The sequence below is a fragment of the Strongylocentrotus purpuratus genome, unplaced genomic scaffold, assembly GCF_000002235.5.
Source record: "Strongylocentrotus purpuratus isolate Spur 01 unplaced genomic scaffold, Spur_5.0 spur5_scaffold_15, whole genome shotgun sequence".
NCBI classification, from domain to species: Eukaryota; Metazoa; Echinodermata; class Echinoidea; order Camarodonta; family Strongylocentrotidae; genus Strongylocentrotus; species Strongylocentrotus purpuratus.
Window position 1 is genome coordinate 18,005,753 of NW_022145600.1, and position 20,499 is coordinate 18,026,251.

Below are 20,499 nucleotides of genomic sequence, written 5' to 3' on the forward strand. Positions count from 1 at the left end.
AAGCTGAACGATCCGAAGAGCACTCCGTTGGAAGTGAATTCATTAGCACAGTATGAACCGCATAATTCTTACTTATTCATATGTACCTACTTACCTATTATAATTATACTCGTTTTTATACCATAAATAGAAAATTGAGTAACGAGTACATAACTCGGTGAATTGTGGTGCGGTTGAGTAGATAGACCAATTGCAAGTCGTCATCAGACAGTATGGGTATGCCTTTTAAATAGTTGCGATGGATCCGAATTGATTGCAAGCTAGTCCTCCAATCAATCGCAAAGTTACAAACACATATATCGTATAATACAGAGTTGCGATTGATATCAAATCAAGATTAGTGGGATTTCGATCAATCCCAGCTCATTATAAATTGGGGTCTTTGCCTTATAATATCACAGTATATTATACGATTCTACGACACTATACATAAATATTGACCTGACGGGTTCATTTCGTACAGGTTTAAGGAATGTCCGTCAGCTATCAAGAATAAGGTTGATTTATAAGTAGATAATGGAGATAGGAGTGAAAGATAGAAGACATACCGGGAAAAAAGACGGAGTGAGTATAATTGTGTGTGTCCATAAAAATAATCAACACAATTTTTAGATAAGACCAGAATATATATAACAATCAAATTTGTTTAATTCAATGTTGTCTTAATAATTGATAGACTCATAATCCATTATAGAAAATGCCATATTAGCGCATTTGATGCTTGACTTTTTCATTCTTGTTGTTCTCTTCAAATTTTCTGTTTATATGTAGATACCAGGACTTGGAACTCTCGGCCGTTGAAGCCTGGTTGACGAAGACACCGTCAAAAATCGCTGCTGAACTCTTGGAAAATAAGGGAAGCCTACAAAAACTCCTCCATGAACGAGAAATATCCAAAGAGATGTTGTTTGTTTGATGTCGGTGCTTGCAAAGGCGTTCCGGGAGAAGGGGGACGGCGTCCAAGAGATCGCCGAGGCGGTCATCAGCCAGTCAAGGTTTCTCAAACTACATGTTACTCAACATATCATGCGTATCAGGATCAACGCAGAGGCTGAGACTTCCGAGAAACTTCTCCAGCAGACAAACGAGGTGACGGTAGTTTTGCAACAGATTCTGCAGTGTATGACAAGAAAGCAGGCCTCTGAGATTCTGACACCCCTCGTTCTCATCGGGGATGTGCACAGGGATATGGAATCAAAGGAGATACCAGTCCCAGATTCGGCTAAAGAAGCCCTTCAGGTATGCTTCAAGAAACAGAAGGATCTGGCAGAATCTGCTTCTGCAAAAGGTGTTCCGAAGAACGCAGCGAAGAAAGGAAGGTCTAAGGATGCCCCACTGACAGAGTTTCCCTGCTCGGGAGAAATAAAAGATGAATCACCTCCTGAATTAGTTTCTGCTCCAGCTGAAAAGTGCAAGTTCGAGACCACTGAATCATACATCAAGACACAGTTCCAGTTGTTGAGAGAAATTATTGCAGAGCCCATCCGTCAGAGTGTGTCAAAGTATCACCGTCTTCGTGCTAAAAATAAGAAGTTGACTGAAGGACACTTGAATGAATTACCAGTCTATCAGTATGTGAACGTGAAAAGCATCATCAGCTCAAAGAAGGGTGACGTTGGTTTGGTATACCGTATGCAGTTTGACGCCCAAAATTTCAAACCTGATCACTGGGAATCAAATACTCACTTAGCTGAAGGCTCTCTTCTCTGCTTGTCGTTTGATCAATTCAACACTCTTATCTATGGAATAGTTCATGAGCGGCAGTCAAGTGCGCTTAGGAAAGGTTTCGTCGATCTTCGTTTTCCACGGGCAGATGATGTTGCAGTGCTCTTGACCACTCACAATTTCCTCATGATTGACTGCAAGCGAACCACAGAGGGTGTCCTAGATGTCCTGTCAACACTTACACACGTGACTGAAGTTACCATGCCCTTTCGGCAACATCTTATCGACATGAATAGCTCTGGTGAAGAGGCTATATTCTGTAGAGAAGAACAGGAATGCTCCTATGATCTCAGTTCCTTAGTGTCAGATGATGCCCAACACAAAGCAGGAAAGGCACTTGCAATCAATGTACCGCTCACAGATTTCAAACGCTGGCCCAGTGAAGATTCTGTGATTCTGGATGCTGATCAACTTCGAGCTGTGAAATCTGCCCTGACTCAAGAACTGACTGTTATCTCAGGTGGACCAGGCACTGGAAAAACATACATCGGCCAAGCGATTGTCAAGGTTCTTCTGCAAAATCGACACAAATGGGGTGTCAATTTGGCGGACAGAGCTCTTGGTCGTACCGATATTGATAGCGGGCCTATACTCATACTTGCTCCTGATACAGTCAGTCTTGATCACTTCTTGAAAGGAATAGATGATAAAGGGATCGTCAGGATAGATCAACAGAATGGAGGAAAGAAGGGAGCATCAGCAACGAGAAGTGAACATGGTGGATCAGATCCAGAGGGAGCCCAGAAGAGGCTTTCAAACATTCAAGCCAACATTGTCTCTTCAAGGAGGAGTATCATTAGTGTTGAATCTCTGAAACAAGTCATGGATGCATCACATGCTGATGTTATCTCACAGAAAGGGGGTATCGCAGCATGGATCATGCCTGACTCTAATCAGAAAGCACTGAAACGCGCCAATGTTGGATTAGGTCCTCAAGAGGTAGGGGATGGATGGGTGGAAGATCCATTTCACATGGATTACGACCCAAGCAAGAAGGACACATCAGACGGAAGTGGGCTGTCTCAAAAGGACCTAATCTCTCGTATTCGCCAAACAGATCGCATGAAGAAAGAGCAGGAGGAAGCTGTTAAAGACCCCTGGACTTTGAAGAATGACCAGCGCTGGCGACTCTACAGATTCTGGTTAAGAGACTTCTGGAATACTGCTACTCGACGCATACGTCTAATATCTAAGGAGTTAGAAGACACAGTTCAACGGGAGAGAGTAATATCTGAGAAATCAGAATACATGGCATATCAGAATGCTTCTGTTCTTGGAGTGACCTCTTCTTCTGCAATTGGGCATCATCGTATTCTGAGGTATGTGCAACCAAGAATAATGATAGTTGTCCAAGCTGCAGAAGTTATGGAGTCTGTCTTGATTTCATCATTGTCTCAAAACTGTCGACAGCTGATCATGATCGGGTATGACAAGGCCATCTTAGAGCAGAATTCTGCCGTGTCAGCTCTGGCAAGAACAGGTGATGTGGAGCTATCCTCCTTCCTACGTCTCATTGAACGGAAGTATGCCGTTACAAGACTCACGAGGCAACATCGTATGGCACCAGCTATCTCCAGGTTCATCAAATTTGACAACACAGACCTTGAAGATCTTCTTGACGTGACAAGGCATGATGAAGTGCAAGGAATTCCCCGTCGAGTGTACTTCATGAACCACGGATTGCCACGTTTCAATGCAAGTTCACATGAGTTGGAGTTTCTCTCTACTCTCTGTCTATACCTATTGAAGCAAGGACACTTGGGAAGTGAGATTACCATTCTCTCAAATTCTGTTGGACAGCGTGATCGCTTCAAGAAAATTAATGGATTGTCCAAGATCAGTGTCGAACTTCTAAATGATTTTCTCGGAGAGAATGACATCATACTCTTGGCCGCTTTCCAAATGGAAGATTCCGTTGGAAGTCTAAAACCACAAGACCGCTTGATGAAGGCTCTATCAATGGCAAAGAAAGGTTTCTATGCTGTTGGCAACTTCGATTCACTAGGTAAACAGTGTGATCAAGTACTTCATGTCCTGGAGGAAGCCAAGCGTCTGGAAGCGTTGGGCAGTGAACTACCATTGACTTGTCGCTATCATGAGAACCAACATGATGTCGCTACTAAAGCTAAAGATATCCGGAAGCGGATTGATACTGGTGGATGCGGTCTTCAGTGTACGGCACGTTTAAGATGTGGCCACAGCTGTAAGCTACCATGCCATGTACATGACAACAAGCAGTTAGGTGACTATCGATGTGAGCAGCAATGCCGAAAGCCCATATGCCCTGCTGGACATAAATGCACCAAGAAGTGTTTCGAGAAATGTGACAAAAAGTGCAACAATACATCAGAGAGGACATTGCAGTGCGGTCATAAACAGGTGGCTGATTGTTCCCTGGCCGTCGGTAAAATCAAGTGTCGGAGTCCCTGTGAGAAGAAGCTCATTTGCGACCATCCCTGTCGCAATGCTTGTGGGGAGCCTTGTGCTACTCAGTGTCTGGAAATGGTGAAGAGGGAGTGGCCATGTAACCATGCTGTGGAGGTAGGCTGCTCGGACACCGAGGATACATGTCCCTATCCGTGTCAAGAAGAACTCAAATGTGGCCATCGCTGCGGTGGAACATGTGGCAGCTGCATGCGAGGCCGCCTACATATCATCTGTGAAGAGCCATGTGGGCGGATCTTAGTCTGCGGGCACCAGTGCAAGAGCAGATGCTCCACCGCCTGTCCACCTTGCACAGAGAACTGCCAGAACAAGTGCAAGCACAGCCGATGCACGGATCCCTGTGGTGAAACCTGCATCCCGTGCCAGGAGCATTGTGAATGGCAGTGTCCTCACCAGGTATGCCGACGGGCATGCTGCCAGCCATGTGATCGGGAGCCTTGTAAACAACCATGCAAGAAAGAACTGCAGTGTGGCCATGAGTGCATTGGTCTCTGCGGGGAACCTTGCCCTAAGAAATGCAGAGTCTGTCATATGCAGGAAGTCACAGAACTGTTCTTTGGAAATGAAGATGAACCTGATGCTAGGTAGGACATTATCGCTGACTAGTTCGCTAATCATTTCAAATAAAATTATGGACGCAGTATAATTTTCCAAGACACTGGCGACGAATTTTTGTATTTGTTCCTTAGTAAGATATTGACTGAACAGCATGTACTGTACTACAATTTTCAATATGTATCTTTTAAACTTTAGTCATGCTTTATCAGAATATCAAATTGGGTAGGCTTGAAGGTCGTTACCACCTGCCATTGTTCTAGCAGCATACACAAATTTCATGACGTGCGTAAAATTGTCCTTGTCAAAAGTTCATAATAGTACCTTTTAAAGATACTAATGGTTTACTGCTACTTTTTAATCACCATTTCTCTCTGTAGATTCGTGGAGCTGGAAGACTGTCGTCATGTGATTGAGGTGCAAGGATTGGACAAATGGATGATGCCCTCAAGTGCTGAAACCGATTCAGAGACTGTGAAGGTATGTATCTTTATGATAACTGGCCACCTCGGCTTATGAAACATGAAGACCGTATTTAAACAACATTTAGAAATACCACCATATGACCTTAATGTAGTGTTGTAGTGAATCTTTGTACGTATGGCATCATGGAATTTAAGTGGAGGTGGTGGTGGTAGAAAGTTGACTAGCTTAAAGGGGAACCTTAGAAGACTAGCTGCCTTATATCGTGCTGCATAGGGTTGGGTAACCAGTGGAATGTGTATATCATTTTATGGTTTGTATATAAAGGGAAATAATGATTATTTGAATCCTCTGATTTGGTAGCAGGTCTTTTAAAGGGGAAGTCCACCCTGAAATTATGTTAGTTTTAATAGGAGTAGAAAAATGAGAGAAACAAGTCAGTGAAAGTTTGAGCAAATTCCGATGAAAAATAAGGAAGTAAGGATTTTTGAAGTTGTGATCAATCAAACACAAATTGGCAACTCTATGACGTATCATGCGAGCTCAACTTCCATTTGCTCAGTACTAAAAAAAAAAAAAAAATTTTCATTTTCCCTCAAGAAAAATTTCAACCATACATGCACCCTAAATATAATAATTGCAAATATGTTTCTATACTCCCCCTGCAAGGAACAAATATATATTCCGTCATCAATAACGAAGAAAACATGATTTTATGGAATATTATGCACAAAGCAAATGAAGGAGAGCTCGTATAATAAGTCACAGAGTTGCCAATTTGTATTTGATTGATCACAACTTCAATAATTCATAACTTTCTTATTTTCATTCAGAATTTGCTCAAACTTTCACTCACCTGATTTTCTTATTATTCTGCCTCTATCGAAACAAACTTATTTTGGGGGTGGACTTTCCCTTTAAATTGATCCTTTTGCTTGTTATGAGAGGTAGTCAAGATTAGCATTAGATTTAAGGTTATGTACAAGGTTTTTAAATTGTGCTTAGTTCAATATTTTGTTTACCTTTTTCCTACTCAGCTCAAGGGATGTCCAAAATGCAGCACGCCAATCCGTAAAAATCTCCGCTACGGAAACGTGATCAAACGCACCCTTGCCGACATCGAGGCAGTCAAGAAGCAAATGATGGGCAGCAAGGATGAGATCAAGGAGAAAAAACGTCTTCTGAAGAAGAAGATCGGCAAGCTGGAAAAAATCGAAATCAATGGTCTTTCGGAAGACATCATCAGAAATTTCCGGGAAAATATCAACGACTGTCATCATCTCCAGACGTTGGTCTCCCGACTGAACCGATGCAACTTCATTCAGGAAGTCATCAATATGCAGTCGCAGGTAGCTGGTCTTCGACAGGTCCTAGAGGGATCAGTATTCGGTACGAAGACACACAAGTCATATCAAGATATCCTTGAATATCGGTGTGAGCCATTAGCAGATCGTCTAGGTAGGATGAAAGAGGCGCTATCCACTGGAGACCTGGGTCGTTTTGCTGAGCAGCAGATGAATGATACCCTGGCAGAGGTGGTCCGTTTGATCCTGGAGTGCGATGCCGCCGATCTCCTCGTCAACAACCTAGCCTGGTGGGACAAGAACACCTCGCACCAAAGTCTCCTTATCGAGTTTGAAAGCCTTCTTTCCGACCAGAAACCGCTGACACCCGACCAGGAGATCGAGGTGAAAGGGGTCTTGAGGCGTATCAACGAGGCTCTGGGGAATTCGCAGGATACGGTACTGGCCATCAGCGACAGGGAGCGACTGCAGGTAGTCCATGCAGTTGGTCTTAGCCAAGGCCATTGGTTCAAGTGCAAAGAGGGACATGTCTATGCCATCGGTGAGTGTGGCGGTGCCATGGAGCACGCGCGATGCCCCGAATGTGGTTCTGTCATTGGTGGACAGCGCCATCGACTGACCGATGAAAACCAACTAGCTGGAGAGATGGATCGAGCCAAAAATGCTGCTTGGTCTAGGGAAGGGCAGCAGTAAGATCTCGAAGAAAGCTGGTTCATATGAAATAAACCGAAAGTTCTCATTCCTGACACTTACTCTTATATTAGATGTGAATGGTTTATTCGACTTTCGTAAGTCAAAGTTTACACGTACTATATTTGATAACTCAGAAGTTATCGTTTGAAAGTTTTATGTTATTATGATATTTCCTGTGATACTTACTAATAGTAATTGTACATTCCTGATGAGTTGCAATAGCCATTAAATGTATTTCACGAGACGATCTTGATATCAGCATTTGAAGCAATAGCTAGTGCGTAGTTTGCTTAGGAGCTATATTTAGCGCCAATAATAATTTTGAGCTATTTGCATTCCTCTCATCTGCATCTCCTGATGGGACCGTTGTTCATTTACTTGACATTTTATCTTGAGGTCAATGGTTCGAATCCCTATTAGATGCGTATGCCATTAAACAAGGCATTTTGCCGACATTGGCCCAGGTATTAACAAGGGAGCCTAGTTGAAGTCGATCCTTCAAATGCATTCTGCATGGATTGAACACTTTGGAAGATATATTGCAGGTTAACTCCATATCATAATGTGACTTGCGCTGTACAAACAGAATAATATCAATTTAATTTTTATTTTCTACAAGGAATTTATGGTCGTCGTTGGGACGCCATTTAATATACTTCGGACGAAAAACTAAGCGGCTTCCATGTGTATATATTATGTGATATATCGTCATGTCTCTTAAAAAAAAGACTAGTATTGTATTTCCAATTTATAATGTTTGATGAAAGATGATGACGTCAGTATTAGAATGAGATAATTAATTTGCTAAACAATGTCTACAGGTGCTGATTTAGATGTTTCTATTGCCATATTTTTAGGAAAGAGGTAGCATTTTCTAGCAACTTGATGCGAGCGTGTTCATATATGTTAGAACAGAGGTGATGTTCACTTAGTGCAAGAATGATATCGTATGGATGTTCTTGTCATTCAACACTAGTATTATATTTCACATTTCCAGTGTTTGAAGAAAGAGGATAAATTGAGAATTAACCTCTAATTAGATTATATGAGTTTGCTAAACATTGTCATGATTGTAGTGTCACCATGCAGGTAGTTGTTCGGGTACTGTTTGTCTGTTTGATTGCCACGTCGTGGGGCAGTCGCTATTCCCTTGCCACCTGGTGCAAGCGGAAAGTGTTTCATATACATTTTAGAACAGTGATAATATCCACTTGAAACGCTGTGAGAGAGTGAAATCATATATATACACCTGTATAGATTTGTCGATTGTGTTTGAAGGTCAAACGGACATCGATGAGGAATATGATCATGAGAATCGTTGGCTGCAAAGTCGTTCTCTACTTTTGTTAATGATGCAAGCATAAACGATTATTATTGTCTACTGAAGATAGTAACGAAGTATAATGTATGAACTGTATTGTTCACAAAAAAAATGTAACATAGATGTAAGAGGTGCGTAGATTTGTTGTTTTATATTGTTCCAATATTCATGTGTTTATTCATCTAAGATGTTTAACGTTCACGTATGACCCATTGTAGGGTGTGGTTATTTTTCAGGTTGAATCTTTCTGACGTGGGTCTTCTTTTCACAAGAACATAAAATGAATGGTTTAGAAAAACCAGACCGCCAATAGACCGAAAAAAATATTACATCACCACAAATGACCAAGAATCGGTTGGGTTTCAATCACTTTGGAAGTTTGGAAGTGTGCACCGAGTTCTTTAGATACAGATGATATACGTTTGCTCGGTTGCTCCAATACTGACGTGGGTGAAATTATAATTATACTATGTTCGCGGGCATGACAAGTGGTGTCATCTTATAGGTCTTTGAAGCTAGAGTAGATGCCCATTGAGTTTTATCCACTTTGGACCATTAACGGTTGTTTCGAAGAGAGAAGATGGGTTTTCATGGAACATCAACTCTTGCCGTAGCTTCAATATTATGGAGGGACCTACATTTAGTATTAAAAAAAACATTCCGTACAATTACTGTAACTATTACTGCAAATATGGTATATACTATATATTGGTGCAAATGTAGTATCTTCTATTTACCTGCAAATGTAGTACATGTACCGGTATTTACTACTGTTCAAAGCATAGTATCTACTATTGCTGCAAACATAAGATAACTTGTGATAGCATATGGTAGATATAAAATCTCGATTACAATATACATGTATCACACATCGGTGGGGAAGAAACTTGTGATTTACCTAAAGGGTATCACAACGGAGGCGAAAAACAAAATTACCGGCTTCATGTTGCAATACATGAAGTATAGCTGAACTTGTCATATTATACATTGGTTGGATGACATTATGGAATCCTAAATCTGTTTAGTATTTGAAGTTCTTTCGCTTGATTGGTCGTTTAACAAAACACGGGAAACAGGCGACCAATCAGATCATCGCTAACATTTGCGTGACGTGGGAGCACTGGGGTGTATTGGTGAAGACCCTTGACTGTCATACGTGAGGTCCTGGGTTCGATGCCTACACGGTGCTTTCATCCTTGGACAAGGTGTTCGGCACCCACATTTTCCCTTTTCGACCTAGGTAACCGGTCGTACCTGGCAATTCTGCTGGGGAATGCTGGTTGCAGGGGCCTCAAGGTGGAAACGGTATTATTACTGATGAGGCTTTCCTTTGTAAATAAGACTTGATTCAGTTGACTCGGCATAAGAAATGTTGTAGTATATATTGATGTAACCTTGGACTAGGTGTAATTGCATGCCCTCATGTTTACCCTTCTCGACGAAGGTAATGGGTGTACCTGGCAATGCTAGGGAATGCTGGTTGCAGGGGCCTCAATGGGAAACAGGATTGATGAGGCCTCCTGTGTAAATAAGAATGTCATATGATTAAGGTGACTCGGTAGAAGAGATATTGTAGTATATTGATGTAATCTTCCGTTTGGATGTCTTGGACGCCAAAATGGAGATGATTCTATAGCCAATGATACCGACCAGGAACAATTGCTTCGAAAACCACGTGACGAGAAGGAGACAGAGAATGGTCTTTTGGGGATGAGGTCACGGATTTCAGTTTGGAAATACAAATATCTCATTCATGGCATAGTGTTTCAGACATTAGAGTGATGTCTGCATGGTACTGCTACAGAGAGGAGTATAGTTTCCTCTCAATCGAGTTACTTACTCTTGATTTAGCCCTTGGTTCATTTTTTTAACACTATTTCATTGTCTGTATAATCACTGAATTATCATAAGGGATGGGTAGCTGCATGCAAAATTGAAAGAAAAAGTTGTATTGAAATTGAAAATTTGTTATGCGTTGATCTTTAATGAAACAAAAATTACTTGTTGACATTCGGCTTTCATGTTAATTGAAGTTGCATTATGCATTTTTGTAAAGGGGCGTCGATACATCTCCTAGATCAGTTATGACCTTATGGGAAACTGTCCTTAGAGAACTCTTGTCTCGTTCTCGAATAAGGTATTTCCTGTTTCTAACATTTAGAGAGGGTGGGGTGCGATCGAAGCAAGGGCGGCGAGTCAAACAAAATTTGTTGAGATTTGTTTATGGTGACGAGCCTCTATTCATTCAGTGTGTTCAGAGTGTCGATGATGACATTTTGTCTTTACAGTGCATGCAAGACATAAAGAAATACAAGGAGCTCACCAGCCTCACTTATCAAGTAAGGAGGTCTCAATCGCTTGTCTTAAAATGGGTAGTTTTGAAATTATCAGGGGATAGAAGCTAGCCCCTATACTAAGCTACCCTTTCTCGTACGCCTATACACGCAATTGGAATAATATGCTTCATAGAATACACGGTTAAGTACCAAGTTACCTAATTGGAGCAGCCCACTTCCCCAACCCCGGAGTCGACGCCCCTGCTGTAAATATATATTACATTTTAGTGTTACTAACGATTATATAAGTATTAGTTTATGACATCGGGCTGCCCGCAAGAAGGCCACAAGAGCTATATATTGTGGCAGTAATTAACAGCTTTCTTGATAGAGGGCAGCCGACAATTGACGAGCACTCAAGAACTAAAGATGAAAATTGTCATAAAGCCTCATGATGAATTGTGGTGTTGAAGAAAATGATCTGTACCGTTAAGCAATGTCCAAAGTGAATGACATAGCTGGGAAGTTTCGTCAACGGAAGCACTCAGAGGCTTCTCCTACGTACTTGACGTAGTGCAGTCGACTTTGACTCCTGCAGCCGATTGACGCAACCCTGTCTTTTGAATTCGCTCTGAGATGTTTCATAGACGGCAGATCTCTTTTTCGTCATGTTCAAACGTAATACCGGTTGTACGCGAGGCGTCATTTCGATTGTATTATATTACCTGCGCTAATCTAGCCAATGAGGGTTTACGCCAGTAATTCCATGCAACGTATTCGATTTTATTTCCATTGATTGTAAAATCATCATGGCGCGTCAAAGGCCGCACGTGCATTTACTGACGCAGATCTACGTCGGACAAATGACGCCTTGTATGCAACGGGCTTTAGAACCCACATTCGGCGCTGTGCTAGTACATCAAAGGACAGGACAATTAGCATTACTATAGTATTTGACAAATCGGCATCATAGACTTGTGTGCTGGTTTGTTACAAAGATTTTGTGATTTTGTGTTTTTATTTTGTGCTCCGCATCTTCGCGAAAACTAGTCAAATATTATTCATTCCAATTTGCTGGTGTGTTCTTGTATAAAGCAGGGAAACGTTACATGTTATTGATAATGTTTACATTAAACTGTTCAGCCAGAAGTGACATTCTTAGTAGATTAAATAATTATAAACAAGTTGTGTTGGTAGGGAGCCGTCTGACCATTTTGCCTGGAGGGGCCGGGTATAGTGTCGGACCAACATTTCCGACAACTTACCTGAAAATTATCCGTAAAAAATTGCCAAGGGTCGAAACTTTTCAAGTTGTGAGCGACTGATGTTCAGATGATACACAAGTAAGCAAACATATTAGAAGTTTACGAATAGCGGATAGGCAATGAAAATTAAGCATTTTACGACTGATTTGTTCGTTTAGAGGTGCCCCCTGCATGTCTAGCGCAACCCTGACAACTAAAATTTGAAAATGTATCTTTTTGTTTTGTTTAAAGGGCAATCGAACCCTCGTAATAAAGGTATTTGTATGAAAGCAGACAAATTAGATAAACAGAATGGCGAGAATTGGAGTAAATCGGACCAATAATAAGAGTTGAAGTATAACTCACCCGTTTGTCGTGTACGCAAATATAATTAATTAATTAATTATAATTTTTTTTCCTCCTATAAAGTATATTCTCCATTGGGTAGTTCTCAAAATATAACGGATAGCATAGTACATGTAGTATATGTCTTCTAAAGAGAAAAGACCCTCTTAAATCAAACATTTTTTGACAAATTGAAATTTAAATCATTTTATGTGTTGTGACAAATGGGAAAGTTGTCCGCCACTATATCACAGAGACATTACCCACTCTGCCAATTTGAATAGCCCACATATCTAGAGTAATTATGATGTTTTTTAAAATCGAAATTACTCTTTTTTGGGGGGTGGGTCTGATTTCATTTAAAATTTCACCAGTCTGCTTCTCTGATTTGTCTGCTTTCCTCTATAGTAGAATAATTTGCTACTCAAGTTGAGTTTTCCTTGATGCATGCGTTCAATACAATAAATGGTCTGATAGGACCGACCGAATTATTTGGAAAAAGATATTCGAATTTGAGTTTGATCCTTTATTTATGTATGTTTGTAGTAAGGTACTGATTAAAATAAAGACAGAACAAAAAACAAATTCGAAACATGTGCGATAGGATAGCGACTGAATTATTTGTATCATCTTGCCGTTTTCTTGAAGGAAACTAATCATTTCTTTCTACATAAATTTGATTCGCATTGTAACAAAACCATTAATCGTTTCAAAATTCATTCACCATTCATGCCACTGTTAAACCTGGGCGAACACAATGACAAGGATACCGTGAATGAGGGTGAAAGGGTTAAAAAGAGAGAAAAAATAGATAAAGAGAGAGAAGGAGAGAGAGAGAAAGTCTGTATGTCGAGTGTGTGAGTTAGAGAGAGAGAGAGAGAGAGAGAGAGAGTGTGTGTGTGTGTGTGCGTGTTTTTTTTTTTTAATGTTTTGGTCTGTGTTTGTGATTGGGTTTTTACGGTCGCGTATCAATCAGATAGAGAGAAAGATGTAATAGGGTTCCAATAGATAGCATATTGAAATTGTCACTGCAAATACACCTCGAAAGAGAGAGCAAAATTACGAATTCTGTGACTAAATTGTGTTGATTTGTTAGCCTGTGAAATGCAAGTTTGTTTCCATCATAATCTCATCTTTAACAAACCTGTACAATAGTGTAGTATTTTGTAGCATATTGAATCGGCTCGGATTTTGATAGGCCAACCCTGACAAAAATGCAACAATGCACTCATTTGTAAGATAATAATATTCAAGGATTTTGTACTCCTGCATGATTTGTCTTAAAATCACTCAAATAGATGGCCATTATGGCTGGCCAAAAGATACAAAATGTGATTCTAAACTCTATTCTTAATTATTTAACAAAATTCATAATAATCGAATCATTGTGTGGAAGGTTTCAATCCCAATAACGAATTAACCGATTTGAATAAAATCTTCAATTTTATTAATCTATTCTATTTTTGCATGGAAAGATCCATTGCTTCTCAAATGAAAATCCAAGAACAGTCAGTTTTCAGAAATTACTATTCTATTTAGAGAGAGTTCTTGAAATTCGTCTTTTATTTATAGACCTTATTAATCGAAATCAAAGAACAATCTGAGGAAACAAGATATAAACAAGATAATATTGAAGTCAAGTGGCAATAGAGAAATCAATATGTAAACAAACAGTGAATTAGATAACCATATCTTGTGATAGAAAGAAGTATATAACAGGATGCATTATCCATCGGTCAAACAAATAGTGTTTAGTATCGAGTCATCATCAATCGACCATAATTATAACAAACTTGAGGATATTGAAGTTTTGTTAGGATTGGTTTCACGTCAAGATGGATATGAAAGGGGATTAATAATTGTCTGCTCGATCGTTGAACACGTTTAGTGAGCATTTGTGTTGCTTATCAGTCTTGAAATTAAAACAAAATGTTGAGGAAAAAACCGAAACATTTGTTAGCCATTAACAATACTCATTTTGTAAACTTTGGTAAGTAAAATCTCCATTCAATCATACGGGTGGGTGGTTGAATAGTATTGTGACCACAGGCGCAGGGTGAGTTCACCTATCAAAATGGTCCTGGAACAAAGGGGGGTGCAGTGGCGGATCTAGGGGCCTGGGCCCCCTCCCCCGCCTACTTCAAAAAATGTTGTCCGTTCTATCCCATTAATCGTGTTAATTCTGTTAATAATCATTCGCGACTTTTTGATATGTTGTATTATTTTATTTACCACTTCAACATAGCTGGAAACAGAAAGAGCGTGTTATGATATTGATATTTCTGTACGATTTCTGTATAAAGAGTTTTAATTGTCGAAATTACAAAAGAATGAGCTACCTATGAGTAGACTAGGCATGTTATACAAGCGCACGGAAATTTAATGTCGGTGTTAATTTCTATTTTATATCACATTATTTCCTTTGTGTTCTTTAATACCGTTAGAATATCTCATATGGTTTTGTGTGTGATTTTATTACTTGTAAAATGTTAATAGTTATCCAAAAAAGCAATATGACTTTCTGTTTCGTCTGAAAATGTCAATAATTGTTTCCCAAACCTATATATTTTAGTTTTGTTTACTAACATAACCACAATTTTGTCAGGAATAATATCCGAGCGCCTTTTCACAGCTCAAAATGAGGCTGACCGTCTGCAACAGAGGATAACAATTTTGTTACGCTTCCACGAGCTTGTGTTAGGCTGTTAGCATTTATTCAAGACCGATATATTATCATCCAACTAATGTGTACCTTAATTCCTTTTAGAGAGGTCATATATTGACGTCATGGCAAACGGCTCAATCTTGTACCCATTGCTCGTCGCTTGTCTCCTCGTCAGCTCGTCCTTTCAATCTTTACACCGACACGATGGAGATTCGGCCGTGCCTTTCTTAACAGTGGACAAGGACAAATCTTTCCATGGATGTGATCAGAACCGTGAACTGAAAGAAGTTTCTTGCCGCGATAAAGACCTTCACACGGTTCCCCAGAATCTTTCTGAGGACACTGAGGTGCTTGACTTGTCTCAGAACAATATCACAAAACTCTTGAACTCCTCGTTTGAAGTTTACCCTCTAATCATCTCCTTGGACATTTCTGATAACGATGTAAGAGCGATAGAATCCGCCACTTTTTACCCCCTCAGGGGCTTAATGTACCTGTATCTTGTCTTTAACCCGAATCTTGTGCTTCCAGCAACAGGCGTCTTTATGATGTCTTCACAGCTTTCCATTCTCGATTTAACTTTATCATACTTGAACTCGCTCCCTAATGACCTTCTAAAATGGAGTCCACATCTAGATGCTGCACGTCTGTCCTTTAACGAACTCTCCTTCATTAATATAAGTTCTTGTGGCATGGCCGACAATGTACGCATGATAAGTAATCGACTACGACACCTTACGGTGAGAGACTTCACCTTTGGGTGCCACACTGATACTCTAGATCTTAGAGAAAATCCTATCCAATCAGTAGACCCTGATGTGATCGCATCACTACATGTTCGCTCATTGATGCTAGGTGGCAGCCCTTTGAGTTATGAGGTGTTGGCGAACATCATCCTCGGAATCTCAAAATCAGACATCGAACGGCTAACAATCGAGAAAGGTTCCATTGGTGTGTTTCCTGAAGGTTTCTTTGATCCTCTGCGCGATTCTTCTCTCTCTGTTCTGGCCTTTATCCGCAACGACCTGAATAGCCTCCATTCTTTAGTCTTCTCAAAGTTGAACAAAATCAAACAATTCAGTATCAAAGATAACGAACTTCCCATAGACGAAATTCATCCAGACTTTTTCGACGGGATGAATGAATTGAAGGTACTGGTAATCAAACACAACCAAGTGAGACAAATAAATCCTCACAATCAGACTTGGACAGTGGACTTATCTGAGCTTTACTTATCCGGTAATCTGTTCACAGAAATATCTGCATTTGTATTTCGCGGTTTAGGAAATTTAACTTTCTTAGACATGAGCAGGAACAAATTCCTTTCTGTCTTTGAGCTGACGGCCTTTTCGGGACTTGACAATATTCAAACCGTTAATTTGTCCGGAAATCGATTAGTTATTCTTGAATTGAATACCCCAATATCAAGATCACTTTTCTTAAACTCTCTTGATTCAGCATTTGTTCTTTTTGAACCAGGAGAATCATTTCAACATTTACAATCCCTTCTTAATTTAGACATGAAAGGCTCGGAACTTCATCTATATAACATATGGAATGCCATTACAAACACGTCTCTTTTCGATAGATTATTGGATCTTAATCATTTGGACTTGAGTCGTAACCCTTTCCTGAGTTTATATATAGGGGATTTACCGCCAGGGATATTCCAGCAACTCTCTGTTTTACATGAGCTAAATCTAGACTACTGCGATATTACAAATCTACATCCTCTTGTCTTTTCGGGGTTGGAATCGCTTCAGAAGTTGAGTTTGGAAGGAAACAACATCGAGCATATTCATGATGGTGTATTGTCGGGGTTGGGTCAAATAAAAAGTATTAACTTTGACGGAAACCGGATCGCATACTTGGAGGAGCTAATATTCTCAAATAACTGGAAACTCACAAATCTTTCCTTGGCCAACAACAAATTAACGCGCCTAAATAAAGGCACTTTCAAGCCGATCTTTTCTTCAATTTCATCACTTGATCTATCGATGAACCCAATTAATTGTAACTGTGATCTAAAGTGGCTTATTGATTGGTTAAATGAACCTATAGGCCTTATAGACAAGGACAAAACTATCTGTTCGTCAGCATCTCTGGAGCCTCTTCGTGAGAAACCCCTGCTTGATTTTGAGCCAAATGAACTCTGTATATTCAACAATGGTCTTCTCTTTTTGATTCCCCTCGCCTCCATTAGCTTGATTATAATCATCGTGTTGTTGTATCACTACCGATGGCAGTTGAGGTACAAACTCTTTCTCTTGAAACTGGCCGTAGTGGGCTATAAAGAGATGCGAGACGCTCGAGACCACAATGACTACGAGTTTGACGTGAACATCATTTTCTACGACGATGACGAAGGATGGATTCGCGAACAGCTCCAACCGGCTCTCGAAGAACGGCTTCCACAGTTTCAGAGGAACGTCTTTGGTGACGAAGACCTTGTGCTGGGTATGCATTACCTAGATTCTGTCGATTACGTGGTGAGCCATAGTTACAAGACCATCATAGTGCTTAGCAAAGCTGCTGTGCACGACCACTGGTTCATACTCAAGTTACGTACGGCAATGGACCACGTGAGTGATACTCTGACGGAATTCGTACTCGTGGTCTTCCTCGAAGACATCCCAGATGATGAAATGCCATTCTTGGTGAGGTTGTACCTCAATGATGGCAGACCCTATATCCACTGGACTGAGAACGTGAGAGGACAAGATTATTTCTGGGATGAATTGACCAAAAATCTGACCATTAATCTAAAGACGAATGACTTGATCCCAAACGAGTAGCATTCATGTACTTGTGATGGTTATTAGTAATGAAAGTGGTAGTAGACGTAGTAGTAGCAGCAGTATTAAAAGTTGTAGTAGTAGTAGCAGCAGCAGCAGCAACAGAAGAAGTAGATTTTCAACAAAAAAATTGGGGGTGGGGGGGCAAAATGGAAGAAGAAAACAAATTAGTGCTCATTCCCCCCCTCCCCCAACCTCCATTAATGATCGAGAATATGATTATTCATGTAATTGATTAAATCTTAATTTTCGGGGATTTCAATACCTTGTCGGAGGAAAAGCTAAATCGGCTTAATGACGTCATAATGACGTCATACCGGTATAGCATTGTATACGATGTGAAGCCGATTCGGAAAAATTTGTGTCTAGAAGACTTAAAGTCACTTCAATTATTGTTGTTAGTATTCTTATGATCATTATTTACAATCTAAATCAGCAAAACGTTCTTTGTTTACATTTCCATAACTAATACAATATTGCCGTTTTTTCAAGAATCGGATCGCAGTCGGATCGTGTTGGTTAAAGGGATAGTTGAGTTCTGTTTTCAGACCGCAAATGCCTTCAAAGTGCATGGTTATTGCTCTTATTCTTATCTATGACATTTCTAGTGCCCTTTTAGAACCTAAAATTGCTTTGAAGGTAATTTTAGACCCCAAAAATGTGTGAAATTTAGGCAATACGAGCATACCAATTCAGCTCCACTTTAAAAAAATCACGGTGACCGTTAATTGATTATTTAATTAAAAATAACAAAACATGGGCCGACTGGTTGTGCGTAATATAAGCAACACGAACATGCCAACAAAAAACAAACAATATCGGCATTAGCTGAAATACGACGTAAAAGGCGTTAATTACGTTTTTTTCAACGTTTTTTTTTCTTCAAATTTGTCGAAATATCTATTATTTGTGGTGGTACACAAGTATTAGAAATCGTTATATTTCAGCCATTTCTGAACCGATTTTGATCAAACAAAGGTGATTTTGTCATATTTTGAATACTATGTTCTTTCAAATTTGACACTCACTGAGTTTTTCATTATCTCACAAAAAAATATTTTGTGTAGCGCCCTCTGCAACATAACTCAACTATCCCTTTAAGTGTAAGTGTAAGGATTTATGGAGAAGTGAATCTTTTCAAGAAAACCCAAAACCCATGTCCATGTATGAAACCTCTTTAACGACGACCTTCTTTTAACTAAAACCATGGTTTGGAATATTACACGATCAGTTATATTGATAAATCGAGGTAGAACTAAGGGTTTTTCTCATTGTCTCATGGGCTGTTTTTACAAAATTGTATCTTAAATAAGGGAGTTTACAGATAGCACATGGTACAAAAGACCCCAAATATCAACAGATCTTTTACACATGGAGAAGTTTCACTTTGAGCATCTTAGAATAATAACTGCCAAAGCCATAGATGTGCTTCATGAATACCTTTTGTTTGAATAGAAAGAATACTTCCACCTGCGTATCATAGAATATACCGTTGGTGCATAAATGAATAATGTTACATAACTTTCACGAGCGCATATCCAGTATTCTTCTCTGTGGGTTTTACCATTTTGGTACAAATGACCTTTATCTGCCCATGCGCAGATTGTATCTGTAAACTCCCTTATTTCTCGGACACGGTCAGGGAGATTTCCTCAAGATACCGATCTCTGAAAATATAGAAATTCTCGGCATCGAACATGTCGGAAATGACTGTGGACTAGCTTAATGCTTTTATTTTTATAATAAACATTTAATTATGTAAATTTCTGTGAATTATGCCAGTCACAACAAAATTTGCTTGTTTTCAATAGCATTTTAAATACTTCACAAATACTTTCACATTGTTGTATGACAGTTACCTTTTCAGTGTAAAAACGCTGTGTCAAAGGAGTAAAATGTCGTATTAACAAAATTAATGTGTACCTGTGTTTCTCACAGCTTAGACGAATAGGTTACTATGGATGTACGGAGCGAGAAAGGAGGAGGAGGAGGGATGGGGTATCCCCGTCCAATTTGAGCATTTCTAAACATGATCATCAGCGTTTTATTACACTTTCGAAGTAACTGACCTGGGACCGTTATATCTACATATTTCGAAATTTCGTACTTATTTTCCGTACATTATATTTGATTTGAAATCTTTAATTTTTTTATAAATTTTTTCTTCTTGTGTGAAATCTACTCTTATAATAATATACGCCTGTATAATAAAACAAAAATTAAAAAGACCATAAACTGTTTTTCTATGTAAAATGTGGAATAAATAAAACTTCAAACTTGTTATTAACGCTGTCTATGACAATGTCTATGTCTATGTCACGATTTCAGTAGCTCATAACAGTTATTCAAACTGATGACAAGTTTTATATAACAGGGCCCTCATTCCCATTCTTTGCCTAGTAATATGAGCACTTGAAGAAAAATTAAGAACCAGAAAATATGAGATAGAAAGTGATGAAAACTGGCAATCTGTTTCCTTTTCGAAACAAACTTACAGAAGATGGTTATGAAGTGAGAGGGATATCCCTCTTACAGCCAGGAAAATTTAGGACATTATTTGTACCCGGAAATATGAACATAAACACGAGTACAATACTATACGGGGTGTCCTCCTAAAAAATCTATACCATGTTGGGGTGGGGAGAGGTAGTACAAAGAATCTGCAGAATGTCAAATGGCATTGACATCCCCACCACTCCTCCTCTTTT

General features: G+C 39.6%; 2 protein-coding genes across 2 annotated transcripts; both read left to right on the plus strand.

The window, feature by feature from the left end:
• Positions 1-845: 845 nt before the first annotated feature.
• LOC100889310 (NFX1-type zinc finger-containing protein 1-like) lies at positions 846-10,420 on the plus strand. The gene is made up of 3 exons (XM_003729682.3): positions 846-4,754; positions 5,106-5,205; positions 6,186-10,420. The coding sequence occupies exons 1-3, from the start codon at positions 916-918 to the stop codon at positions 7,143-7,145; spliced, it is 4,899 nt and encodes a 1,632-aa protein (XP_003729730.2). The 5' UTR covers positions 846-915; the 3' UTR covers positions 7,146-10,420.
• A 6,237-nt stretch (positions 10,421-16,657) lies between these two features.
• Positions 16,658-17,809, plus strand: LOC752672 (toll-like receptor 4). The gene has a single exon (XM_030986384.1). It carries the CDS (start codon positions 16,994-16,996, stop codon positions 17,789-17,791), a length of 798 nt encoding a protein of 265 aa, XP_030842244.1. The 5' UTR covers positions 16,658-16,993; the 3' UTR covers positions 17,792-17,809.
• The last annotated feature ends 2,690 nt before the right edge of the window (positions 17,810-20,499 follow it).